The following is a 12,088-nucleotide window of genomic DNA, read 5'->3' as shown; positions in this document are numbered from 1 at the left end:
CTGGCCACCAGCCTGGGAGCTGAGCACCCTCCCAGGCAGCGAGGACCTCAGGCCAGCCAGGACTTAAGGGACCAATGGCCATGCCTCTCCTATGACAGGGGTACAGCTATCCAGACCGGCTGGTGCTGGACCAGGGAGGGGAGATCTTCAAAACCTTACACTACCTCAGCAACCTCATCCAGAGCATTAAGACACCCCTGGGCACCAAGGAGAACCCCGCCCGGGTCTGCCGGGACCTCATGGACTGTGAGCAGAAGATGGCGGACGGTGAGAGCGACTGCAGGGGAGCGGGCGCTTCCTGCCCAGGCTGGTGGCGCTGGGGGGGCAGCTCCAGGAGGAGCCGGGCAGAGGAGGTACTTGGTTCTCAGCACCTCTGGGCCAAGTTTCTGTCCTTAGGGAGACAGACAGACAGCCACTGACTGAGTCACTGAGCTCCCATGTGCCAGGCTGTACTTCCTGGTCTGTAGGATTTTGTGGGGTACACAGAGGAGTGGTCCCACTGTTCCAGAGCCACAGATCCACAGGCTGGGGACGACCATTTCAGTGCAATGAGATAGAGTTTTGGCAGAAAAAGTCCCCAAGGGCCAGGAGAGCTCAGCCCCAGGAAGGCTTCCCGGGTGAGCCGGGGTTTCCCTTTGGGTCTCCACCTCCCTCAACTCTCCCATCTGTGATCTGGGGCCTGTCACAGCACCACCTGAGTCACCTCCCCTCTCGGCTCGTGAAGCTGGGACTGGTGGCCTGGGTCCCACTCTTGGTTTGGCTGCCTGGGAAGGCTGAGCCCCTCTGGCAGGGCCCAGAGGAGCCGTGGGACCTGGAGGAAGCAGTCAGCAGATGACCCCCCACTCCCTGGGGCCTTGGCTTCACCTCTCACCTGTTGTCTCCTCTGGAAGATGGACACCCCCCGGGGGGGACATAGGACGAGCTCCTCAGGGAACCTTCTGCCCTGGGCTCCTCCAGCTGTGACCTCTGCCTAGAAGGCTCCCTTCCCCTCTGTTGCCTGGGAATCCCTTTTCTGCCCAGCTCACCCCGACTTCATGCCCAAGTGGGGCTCAGTGGGTCACAGGTGCAGAGTCATCTGCGGAACCTGACCTGCGCCCCTCCCCAGATCCGTGCATCACCCCCCTGTGCTGTCTGCAGGCACCTACTGGGTGGATCCGAACCTCGGCTGCTCCTCGGACACCATTGAAGTCTCCTGCAACTTCACCCACGGCGGACAGACGTGTCTGAAGCCCATCACGGCCTCCAAGGTGCCCACCTTCTCCCTACGCTGGCCCTGTCTGCCCCGCTCTGCCCTGGGCCACAGCCAACCCAGGCTCTGTTCTGAGCCCTGCCTGTCTTACTGCACGGTCCTGGGAAAGACCTCCTCTTTCCGAGACTCAGCTTGCTCCTCTGTGCATTGGGGACTCTACCTGTGCGAGTCTGGAGTGCTTCCAATGTCCCCCCTTCTGCCTCGTACTAAAGCAGAGCAGTCAGCCAGCCACACGGGGCCTGGCTCACAGAACCACGAGCAATCAGCATGAAGCAAATCTGTGCAATGCTCCTCTCGAACATTCCTCCCAGACACATGCGATCCTGAACCCCTGCTCGATGCCCGCTGGCCACCTGCCTCTCTGGGAGGAGCATTTTAGGGAGTGATTCATGCCACAGTGAGAAGCTGCTCCAACTGCAGGGGCTGGGGACCCAGAGCCCTTTGTATCCCATCCTACCAGCCCCACCCCCACCCTCTGGGAGGTTCTAGAAGGTGTGTGCTGACCATGCTACTCCTGGAGTTTGAGAATCTCTAGGGAGGCAGTCTGTCAGCCAGTGGGTCAACAAGTCATTGTTAAGTCTCCGACAGGTACCAGCCCCTGAGCTAGGCGTGAGGAAGCCAAACTTGCTGCTGCCCCTGTAGCCAGAACTCACAGGTCAGCAGGGCCATAGAGACCACTGCAGTCTCCCTCTCCTGTGGCTCGGAGGTCTAGGGGCTGAATGGCAAACCTGCCGTGCATATGGGCAAGGCTGGAGGTGGCGAGGTGACTGCCTATTTGTGTTGCAATTCTCATCAGAAACAATAGCAGGCGTGTTAATCAGCTTTGTGTTACTGTAACAAAATACCTGAGATAGGCAACTTATAAGGAGGAAGGTTTATGTTGGCTCACAGCCCTGAGTTCCAGTCTGTGGTTGGTTGGCCCCGTTGCTTGGAGGCCTGTGGTGAGGGAGGGCATCATGGTGGGAGCAGGGAAGCATCCGGGAAGCAGCAAAAAAACCAGTAGCCCCTTCAAGGGCAGCCCCAGTGACCTGTCTCCCTTCTACCAGGCTCCACTTCTCAAGGTCCCACCACCTCCCATGATTGGTGGCCAAGCCTTCAACACAAAGGCCTCTGGGACACTTACCTACACCTTAGTTCAGGGAAGGGCCCTGGATTTCAGTGGCACCTAGTCTCGCTGATTGCTCTCGGCTCTGCCTTTGCCAGCACCCCCACCCCCCAGCCTCTTGGGACTTAGGCTTAGAAAGTGCCTCCCGTTTCCTCTGCCCTCCACGGGTCTCCGTCTTGGGCGAGATCCTTCTGCTGTGGGGTCGGCAGACCTTTCTCATTATGCAGCTGAGGGGCTGGGGGACCAGCTCACGTGGACCTCAGTTTCCCAGTCTTTCAAGTGGGCTTACGTGAGGGTTGGGGAAAACTGACCAGGAAAGGGCTTATCCAGGCCCCTCCAGAGAGAGGCAGGAGCCCCGAGAGCTGCAGGCACTGCACCCCACCCCTCACCGTCTGTCTCCCCGTCTCCCCCAGGTGGAGTTTGCCGTCAGCCGGGTCCAGATGAACTTCCTGCACCTGCTCAGCTCCGAGGTGACGCAGCACATCACCATCCACTGCCTGAACATGACCGTGTGGCAGGAGACCACGGGCCGCACCCCGGCCAAGCAGGCTGTGCGCTTCCGGGCCTGGAACGGGCAGATCTTTGAAGCTGGGGGTCAGTTCAGGCCAGAGGTGTCCATGGACGGCTGTAAGGTAATCAGCAGAGCCCATGGAAGATGGGGAAACTTGCGTGAAAAAACTTGTTTGTATGTCTAACAGTCCTATACTGTGCCAGCGTGCGACAGGTATGGACGTATGTCACTTTTATTTCTATGTAATATTTTTATTAGAACAATTTCAGAAGTTGTTTTTATTCACTTTTATTCCTCCAGGAACTTCCTAAGGGGAGGTCTGGGCTGGGAAAAATTATGCAGACTAATAGAGAAGGTACTCACCTCTAAGGCATCTTTGTGGGTTCCCCCCACTGATCAGTACATCCAAATTCTGTTTTGGGTTTGTGTGTGGACATGATTTATGACAAAGTTGGCCTTGCAGAATAGTGAATGGGGAAAGGTTGGTCTTTCTGATAAATTGTGTTAAGACAATACCATTTCTGTAAAAAAAAAAATAAAAAAATAAAATAGATAAAAGCAATAAATTCTGATACTAAGCACAAAAATCGAGATAGATATTAGAACTAAGTTTTTTAGCAGGTAACATGGGACAGTGTGTCCATGAGTGTGGGATAAAGAAAGCCAGCGTTCTGCATGTGTGATCCCATCTCCTGATGGGCTTAATTCTGCACCAGTTTAACTCTCTAAGCCGTCTTCTTTGCAAATTGTCGACAGAGGACATATTTCTTTGGTCCCACCTTGCCAGGCTCATTTCTTCTCCAGATAGTCTGTCATTTCTAAATGCTCCAAACCAGCTGGATTTGCAGGGGGAGGGGAGATAAAATCATCAAAAGGTAAAAACCAGTTTTACACGATTGAACCAAAACCATAATGCACAGTGATCGTGAGGATGTGAGGAGACCAACGTTCCTGTATGAAACGACTGGAGAAAAGAAATGGGTAGAGCTTTCTGGAAAGCTTCTGTGTATAGATGTATATCCAATACATGTCTCAAACTTCACATGTGGACCTATTCTTTGGTCCAGCAATTTCACCTCTAGAACTTTCTGTAGAATGTGCACAAAGGTTTGGTTACTGTTCTTTAAGCATCACTCGGGAGAGTAAAAATATGGGAGCAAAGTAGATGTGCCAGTACAGGTCATTGCTGTGGTGAGTGGCGTGGAGCCTTGCGGAGCAGGAGGAGGGCCATGGCAGAGGCCCTGAGCGTGATGGGAGGCTCAGGGGCACCTGGTACCTGTACCTCTTCCTCCACCCACAGGTCCTGGACGGCCACTGGCACCAGACGCTCTTCACCTTCCGGACGCAGGACCCCCAGCAGCTGCCCATTGTCAGCGTGGACAACCTCCCCGCTGCCTCACCAGGGAAGCAGTACCGCTTGGAAGTTGGCCCTGCGTGCTTCCTCTGACCCTGGCCTCCTGGTGCCTGTGGCCTTGTGGCAGAGGAAGGAGGAGGAGGCCAGGCCGGGTACTGAGGGCGGTGGCCCCAGGAGAGGCAGCCCCCTGCTCTGCCCGAGGGGTCCCTAGATCTTGTCTGCTCGGCAGCAGGGGAAGGGGGGTAGCAGGGCACAGAGTGTCCTTGGGAAGAGCCCATCGCAGCTCACCCCCAAAGACCAACCAAAGAGCCAGCGAGTCTGCCGAGCCCGCACCCCGCCTCGGCCCCCGGCCGACCCCAGCCCGGTGGCTGCCGGCTTCCCTCCCGGCCTCCTGCCCAGAGAGCCCCACGTCCAAGCCAGCTGGGGGGAAGGGGTACCCCGTCAGCCGGCCCTGCCAGGGAGCTTTTGATGTGCAATATTAGAAAGGAGACATGAAAAAGGAGAGAAGGAAAGAGAGAAGAATATATATATTATTATTATTTAAACAAACCCAAAGAAGGTGTGTTACTATTTTTTCACCTGGGAAAGAGGTGAGAGGGTGAGGAAGAGCAGCGGGGTGGGGAAAGCGAGATCCTGGGGCGGGGGGTCCCCACTTTTGCTACCTCCACTGTGAAATCGCCGGTGCTCGCAATCGTCTCGCAGTGTAAGTGATTTTTTTTTTTTAAGGAAAAAAAAAAACCTATTTAAGATTCTGAAGGTGCTACTATTTTTGCCACAGACTTCGAAGAAACTTTTTTGATGTGGGACACAGTTCACATGGTTCTCTGTCCTCCAAATGACAAAGTTTGGAGGAATCGTTCTGTCTTCCTAGTGTTGTCTTTATGCTTGTCCGGTAATCTGCTAAGGAGGAAAAAAAAGAAAGAAAAAAGAAAAAATGAAACAACAACAAAAACCCTACCAGAAACCGGAAGAAGAGGGCTTTCCCTTTAACTTATGGACTTGGAAATGTCTGTCCTTGTACAAAGCGTCTTGGTGTGGCCTTCAGGGTCCTGGAGGGAGGTTTTGCCCTGGAGAGGCCTGGGAGCAGCCTTGACCTTGGAGAAACCAGTGCCAAGGGCAATGTTGGCTGGGGCTAGCCTCGGAATGTAAATATTGAACCATCTCATGAAACCGGGAACGAAGCTCAGCTCTCCCTCCCAGGAGCCGGTCCCCCTGGGCAGCTGTCCCTCCTGCTTTCTCAGTGTTGTTAAACTCTGCAGAAACCCACTGTCAACGTGGGTGTCAATTGGGGCTGGGGAGAAAAGAATTATTCTTGGCCACCTGTGTGCGGTGGCATTCACAATGATCTGGATTGTACCCTATCAGGGCCTGGGTTGGATTTTGAAGTTATTTGAACTATGAAATTATTTTTATGGAAGGAGGAAAATTATATGGAAGTCTCTGAGTATTTCTAATGGTGTCTCTTGGGGAATTGGGTTTGGTCTGCAATATTTAATACCTCACTCGGCCCCCACTGCCCCCCTCCACTGTCCCAGCCTGGGCGCTCCCCGCTGGGGCTCATCTCAGCGCTGTGTCCCCATGGTACCAGACTCCACCGGGCCCCTGTCCCATCTCGGGTTTATCTGCTGTCCTCGTGTTTGTCTGTCCCGATGTCGGTGTGTGGAAGCCCCAGTGCGTTCCGCCTCTCCTTTTCCCTTCCGGATTTTAAATAAATATTTAAAACTGAGGCAACAGAATGACATGTCTGTGGTCATGTGCTTCTTTGCAAAGCTGGGTGGGCAGTTTGTCCTGGGCCTGGCTGTCTCCAAATCCCCCAGAGAAGGCGCGTCCTGAACCCGACAACTTCAACAGCCTCTCCTGCTCCTTGTCCTCCTCCTCCTCTTCCTCCTCCTCCTCTTCCTCTTCCTCCTCTCCCCTTCTTCCTCCCCCTCCTCTTCCTCCCCCNCCTCCTCCTCTTCCTCCTCCTCCCGCTCCTCCTCTCCCCCTCCTCCTCCTCCTCCTTCGTATCAGTACTTGCAGTATGGGGGTCCAACCCCGGCCAGTGCCCCTGCTAGGCAGACCACCCAGAGTTAGTGCCCAGGCCTCACCTCCAGCATTTGGTAGCCCTGGCCATTCCTTGGCTTCCAGTCTCTTCCTCAAAGGTCAGGGGTCAGGGGGCATTCTCCCTGTTTCTCTGTGTTCACATTTTTCAGAAGGACACCAGGCATATGACTTGGTCACACCCTAATGACCAGGACTCATTGGCAATGGGACAGGGCCCAGCCTTCAGGACCGGTTGTGGGGGAGGGATGAGTGTGTGCTTTGGTGGCCATGCTGGGGATGAACCTGGGAAGGGGTGAAACCTGGGGACCCCTTGTCACTGAGAAAGGGTGTCCTGGGAAGGATTCAGGATGCCTTCCTCCTCCCTCGTCCTCCAGGTCAGACAGTTTTGGAGGTTTGTCATTTCCCTGTCCTGAGGGTTATCAATTTCCATACCCTTCAGAGCCTCCCTCCAAATAAGGTCACATTCCCAGGTACTGACGGGGGTCAGGACTTCGGCAGATTTCCTGGGGAATAGGGAGGACATGCACCCAGGTCACCATGAGCCATTGTTATTTTTGAGGCAAAATATATATAAGCTAGAGTTGAGCAGGAATGAAGGACAGTTGGTACATTCTCAGTGTTCTGTCCCGCACCTAGTTCCATACACTCTCACCCCCCTGAAGGAAACCCCGCATCTCTTTAGCAACCACTCCCATCGCTGCCTCCCCAGAACCTACAAAACCACCACCTAACTTTCTGCCTCTGGATATTTTGTTTGGACGGAATCCTACAATCTGTACCCTTTGGTGACATGTTCTTTCAGCGTGATGCTTTTAAGGTCATCCGTGCCGTATCATATATGGGTACTTCACTCCTTTTCCCTACCAGATGCCATGGTGTTATTCCAGAACAATCCAGCCTCAGGGAATGCACCTGGCACCCGAGGTACAATGAGCATCAGGAAAGAGGAAGACGGATGGGAGCCGCCCCCCAGCACAGTTCACCTGGGGTTACTCACAGAAGCATGGTCCTGGGCAGCAGTGAGACCAAGAGGGTGCCTGTAGTTTAGGTCAGCTGGAGGGGTGACTTCATCTTCACTGGCTTGTACCTGGTTTACCCTGAGCTTACATCAAAGGGTCAGGCACAGTCCCGGCACAGGGACCACCCTGACCCCCCCCACACCTGTCCAGTGGTTGTCTGTTTGTAGTGTGCTTGAAGCTCTGTAGGCAAAACCCCAAGGGGTACTGGGGGGCCATCATGGTGGTGCTGAGTGTAGATGGTCACGTCAAGCTAATCCAAACCGTAGGCTAGCACACACGTGCGCCTCTGTGGGCCAGCTGATGGACGTCTGGGCTGAGTCCCCTGGAGGTTCTTGGGAGAAGTCACAAAGCAGCCACCTTGGAAGAGGTGCAGGAGTGAAGGCCTGGGAGAGACGGGCCAGATTCAGCAAATGAAAACCCAAGGTGCTCAAATAAACTTCAATTTCAGATTTTAAAAAATCACCTTTTGAGTGTAAGTGTGCTCCGTGTCATATTTGCAGTATGTTTAAAGAAAGAAAAAAAAAACTTATCTTACATTTAAACTTGTCTGGGTTGACTGTCGCCACGTCTCCTGACTCTTGGGTTCTGATTTCTTTCTTTCTTAACTCTCTCCTCCTTCCCTGGGAAGTTGATGCATCTGAACTTCCCAACCTTTTCTACCTAAGAGAAGGAACAGGTCTCGAGCAGTTGGCTTCATACTGGGGACCACTGCTCAGCCTCCTCGAGCTCCCGCTCTGCCACCTGCCCCAGACAGCAGCCCCAGGGGTGCCCTGCCCAGGCCCAGGAGCTGTACTACAGGGCTGGGATGCCTGGTCTGGAAGGCACCGAGACTGCCACATCCAGGGCACGCTCCACCCTATTGCATAGAGGGTGACCCAAGCCCAGAGCAGAGCCTGGGTCACAGGGGAAGGCGAAGGCAGAGCCGGGGCCTAGACCCAGCACCACTGGCTGCTCTGTGAGGTGCATTGACCAGAAGCCACACCCAGAGCTCGTTTAAGCCAGGAATTCTCAGCCTGGCCCCAAAACTGGGAAATCACAAACCCTGAGGCCCCATGGCCTGCGCTGTGCCAAGCCCCTTCAGAAGTTCTGGTGCACACCGAAGTCCCCAGGACAGTGGCACTGTGCTATCTCCTGAGGTTGAAAGATGGTTTCCGAGGGGTGCACCCCTGTCGTCCCTGTGGCTCGGGAGGCTGAGGCAAGAGGATCCCGAGTCCAAAGCCAGTCTCAGCAAAAGTGAGGCACTAAGTGATTCAGCGAGACCCTGTCTCTAAATAAAACACAAATTAGAGCTGGGCATGTGGCTCGGTGGTCATGTGCCCCTGAGTTCAACCCCTGGTGCACAAAAAAAAAAGAAAACAAACAACCCAACAAACAAACAACCAAAGCAACAACAATAAAAAGGTCTTGAGAATGGAGAGAATGTTCTTTTCGTTTCTTGGACAGATAATCAGAAACAAAATTGGGCTGGAATGGCCCATTTCCTCACCCATTCCTGAGACCTCCGTACCCTTGTGCCTTCAGATGATGGCCTGGGGTCTCGGTGTGCTTCCCTGGGTGTTTCCCCACAGGCAGCTGCAGGAGGGCAGGAGAGGGGCCTTGCTCTCTAGCCACAGAGGGCAGCCCCTGGAAAGCAGCCCGACCTGCTGAAGGACCTCTCCTCTTCATTTCCTTGACAAGCCACTGGGCACCTTCTCCATGTCGAGTCGTATGGGGACACTGGGCTCTGGAGCAATCCGATAGTGCGTCTGAGTGGCTCAAAGTCTGAGGACTCAGCTGGAGGGGACGAGCCTCGTCGGCACGCTGGAAATAGCAAGGGGCTTCCCATGGGCCCGGGGCAGGCTGAGGGTCTGAGGCCCAGAGGGGCAGCAAGACCAGCCATGGTTTGCACAGAAGAGCAGGGCGTGGGGCTGCCACATCGGGGGTGAGCCGTGTTGGGACTCTGGAGCACAGCTGTCCGGGTGGCACCCGGCTGGGGGTGGGGCAGGACCCAGGGGTGCACCCCAGTCAGCGTCCCGGAGAGCAGACCAGCGAGAGGGACAGATGGGAAAGACGAAGGGGCTGTGTAAAAGCTGTGGCACTACAATCAGTCTGGTCTCCGATCCGCAGGCCCTGTGACCTGGCCAGTGAGGATATTGGGGCGAGGCCAGTTCATTCCTGGAAGGGACAGGGGGGCAGGCTGGGAAGGACTTCCTGGACCAGCAGTCCCCCAGGTCCCAATCTCCTGTTGCACAACAGGTGTACCCAGGAAGTACCTGTGTCAGGAAGTACCCAGGGTGGACTCCCCAGCTGAGCTGACGCCAGGGGAAAGCCCAGGTGGCCCTGCAAGATCTGTGCCCATAGCCCTGTCCAGCCACAGTGACCAGCGACCAGATTCTGGGAAAGTGAGGGAAAGAGAGGCAGAAGGGAGGGGCTGGCCGAGGAGCAGTCTGACCTCCTGACGGGGCCCAGCCCTGGGCGTTGGGCGGGGGCTCCTTCTCGCTCTCTGGGCCTCAGTTTCTCTCTGTGAAGTGGAGACGGGGCCCTCCCCGGCCTGCCAGCCACAGAGGGGCTAGTTTTTCTAATAGGAAGATGAACACGGGGAATGGGTGACCTACCTTCAGCTGCCTTGTGTCCTGTCCAACCCAACAATGGCCCCCGCAGATGACCACGCTGCAACTCTGCAGGCGCCACCGTCCTGGTACTGTGCGGTGGGACACGCTCACACTCGATGGCCTTGCAAGCGACTCTGGCCTTTCACACGAGGAGGCTGAGTCTAAAGAGGCCACATGGTCCGTGGCTTGAGCAGATCTTCCTGCCTGTTTTCTCGGCCCAGACACGGCACCCGGGCCTCCCTAATGGGGATCCCTGGCTTTGCTCACCATCCTCTGTGGTGGTCCACGTGGAAGGCGGGGCCGGTTGGACCTCAGACTCAAGTTCAGCAGAGGCCTTGACGGAGAAAGGCAGGAAGTGGCTTTTTCAGAGGGTGCATTTCCCAGGTTACCTGCGGCTCACCTGCCGTGTGGCCTGTCACCAGGTCATTGCGCCTTTCTGAGCTGCCTGTACAATGGGGAAACAACCTGCATTAGGTGCTCGTGCCTCTCGGTACCTTTAAAAAGAGACCATAAGCTGCAGTCACTGTCTTACACCAGCAGAGCAGGGGCCTGGCTTTCCCCCCCCCCACCCCCCGACCCCAGCTTGGCATCAAAGTCAAGGTGACGGCTGTTCGATCAGTGGAACTGAGAAGGAAGTTTGTTTCATGTAACAAGCATTTTGCAAATATGAACTCTTTAAATCTTTAGGACAACTGAATGAAGTCAGCTTAATATTGTCTCCATTTTACAGGTAGAGATATTCAGGCCCAGAGCAGTTAAGAAACTTGCCCAAGGTCACACAGCTAGCAAATGGTAATGCCCAGGGGATGCTTCACCACCAGCCTGGACTTCCCTGAGGGTTTTTTTCTCTTTCTTTATTTCCCCGTGAACTTTTGACACTGAGCCAAGGCCGGATGGAGAGATAGGTTAGGAAGGGCTGACCAAGAAGACTGCAGAGACCCTTAAGAATCCCAAGGATGTAAGGAGAAGGGCGAATTGAACTGAGCCAGGGTGGGCATGGGGTACACTTGGAGAACTGTCTACACGACCTCTTGGGTGGAGAGTGAGACCCCCGAAGGGCAGCCTGAGCAACAGTGGGGACAGCAGGGAGCCTCGTTCCTTCAAGGGAGGCACTGGGGTCACTCAGAGTCGGGCCTTAGGGAGCTGGGACTCCCTCTGCTCACCCCTCTGCCCATGAACCAAAATAGGAGCCCATAGATGTTGGTCTAAATCCCTAAGCATTAAAGTCAAAGTATATACAGAAAGCCTTGGGAATTCAGTTAATTAAATATTTAAATCTTGTCCAAAAGGTTTGTATAACTGAAGAAATTTAAGAGGATAGCATTTAACCTTTGGTGGCCAACGCCAGGTAACTGATTCATGCTGATGGGTGTGCCCTGGGCCTGGCCACAGATTCAGGAATAATGGGAATGATTTAATATTGCAAAAGGTTTTTCAGCAACCTTGTGCAACAGCTGCAAATTCTGCCTATTTTTAAATCAGGAAGATGTCCCCAGTGCATGCTGAGAGGAAAGGTGTCACAGTTAAAGCTTCATCCCGGGGTTTCATAAACTGACTTCCAGATCACTCACAAATAATCAAATCAAGCCTTTATTGAAGCACACTGGTGGCGGCTGACCGAAACATAAAGCTGTTCCCCTGATCAGCCCCGAACAATTTCAAGGGCACTCTTTATAAGCCTGAAAACCGCAAAAGGGATGTTCGGGGTCCAGCCAATGCAAGGCAAGCCAGGTTACAGAAGCGGGAGAGTGGGGTCAAGCAGAGGGAAGCCTAACCAATCACAGTTAGCCCAGTCACCCCAGTTACAGAAACAGAGCCCCGTTACCCTAGTTACAGAAACAATGCCCCATTAGGTAGTTCCGTGTTCTTAAAGGTTTCTATAGAAAAAGGAAAAGAACATCTTGCCCCAGTCATGACCCTTCTACTTGGCATGGTTGTTTTACAGGATGAAGTCTTTGGCTTGACTATCACATCTCCCACTGGTTTTAGCAGGTTTGATGTCAATCTTGCCCATCATTAGACCTTGGTTTTTTTCCCACCTTTCTGTGTCTAAGGGACCACACTGGGCTTGCAAGACCATAAGCTGGACCTCACCTCCACTCTTGTGGAGAGAGTTCTTAAGAGGCAGGGTCCTACAGTAATCCCAATCAGGAGAAGGACTAGGGGCCCAGCTACGGCTGAGATGATGGCAGTCAACCAAGGGGACCAGAGAATAG

The 12,088-nt window shown here is 54.2% G+C and overlaps 1 protein-coding gene and 1 long non-coding RNA gene across 13 annotated transcripts in view; one reads left to right on the top strand and one right to left on the bottom strand.

Moving 5' to 3' along the window:
* Positions 1 to 5,958, top strand: part of Col27a1 (collagen type XXVII alpha 1 chain) — a 126,587-nt gene extending 120,629 nt beyond the window's left edge. For all 4 annotated transcript variants that reach the window (XM_048783133.1, XM_048783134.1, XM_048783132.1 and 1 more), the window contains 4 exons: positions 99 to 267; positions 1,138 to 1,247; positions 2,768 to 2,986; positions 4,166 to 5,958. In XM_048783133.1, coding sequence (XP_048639090.1) covers positions 99 to 267; positions 1,138 to 1,247; positions 2,768 to 2,986; positions 4,166 to 4,312 — 645 coding nt within the window. In that variant the 3' untranslated portion in view covers positions 4,313 to 5,958. The remainder of the gene's footprint in view (positions 1 to 98; positions 268 to 1,137; positions 1,248 to 2,767; positions 2,987 to 4,165) is intronic.
* A 46-nt stretch (positions 5,959 to 6,004) lies between these two features.
* LOC125610651 lies at positions 6,005 to 11,514 on the bottom strand. Of its 9 annotated transcripts, XR_007340641.1 has the most exons (6): positions 10,140 to 11,514; positions 9,876 to 10,033; positions 9,534 to 9,654; positions 8,768 to 9,435; positions 7,817 to 8,548; positions 6,005 to 7,664 (listed from the first exon to the last, which is right to left on the bottom strand). It is a non-coding gene; the product is annotated as an uncharacterized LOC125610651 (long non-coding RNA). The 9 variants fall into 9 exon arrangements; XR_007340635.1 differs by having other exon boundaries at positions 7,817 to 7,941; positions 8,323 to 8,548; positions 8,768 to 10,033; XR_007340640.1 differs by having other exon boundaries at positions 7,817 to 7,941; positions 8,379 to 8,548; positions 8,768 to 10,033.
* Between the last annotated feature and the right edge of the window lie 574 nt (positions 11,515 to 12,088).

Source organism: Marmota marmota, unplaced genomic scaffold, assembly GCF_001458135.2.
Source record: "Marmota marmota marmota unplaced genomic scaffold, marMar, whole genome shotgun sequence".
NCBI classification, from domain to species: Eukaryota; Metazoa; Chordata; class Mammalia; order Rodentia; family Sciuridae; genus Marmota; species Marmota marmota.
Note: the sequence above shows the minus strand (reverse complement) of the source record. Positions and strands in the feature narration are given on the sequence as shown.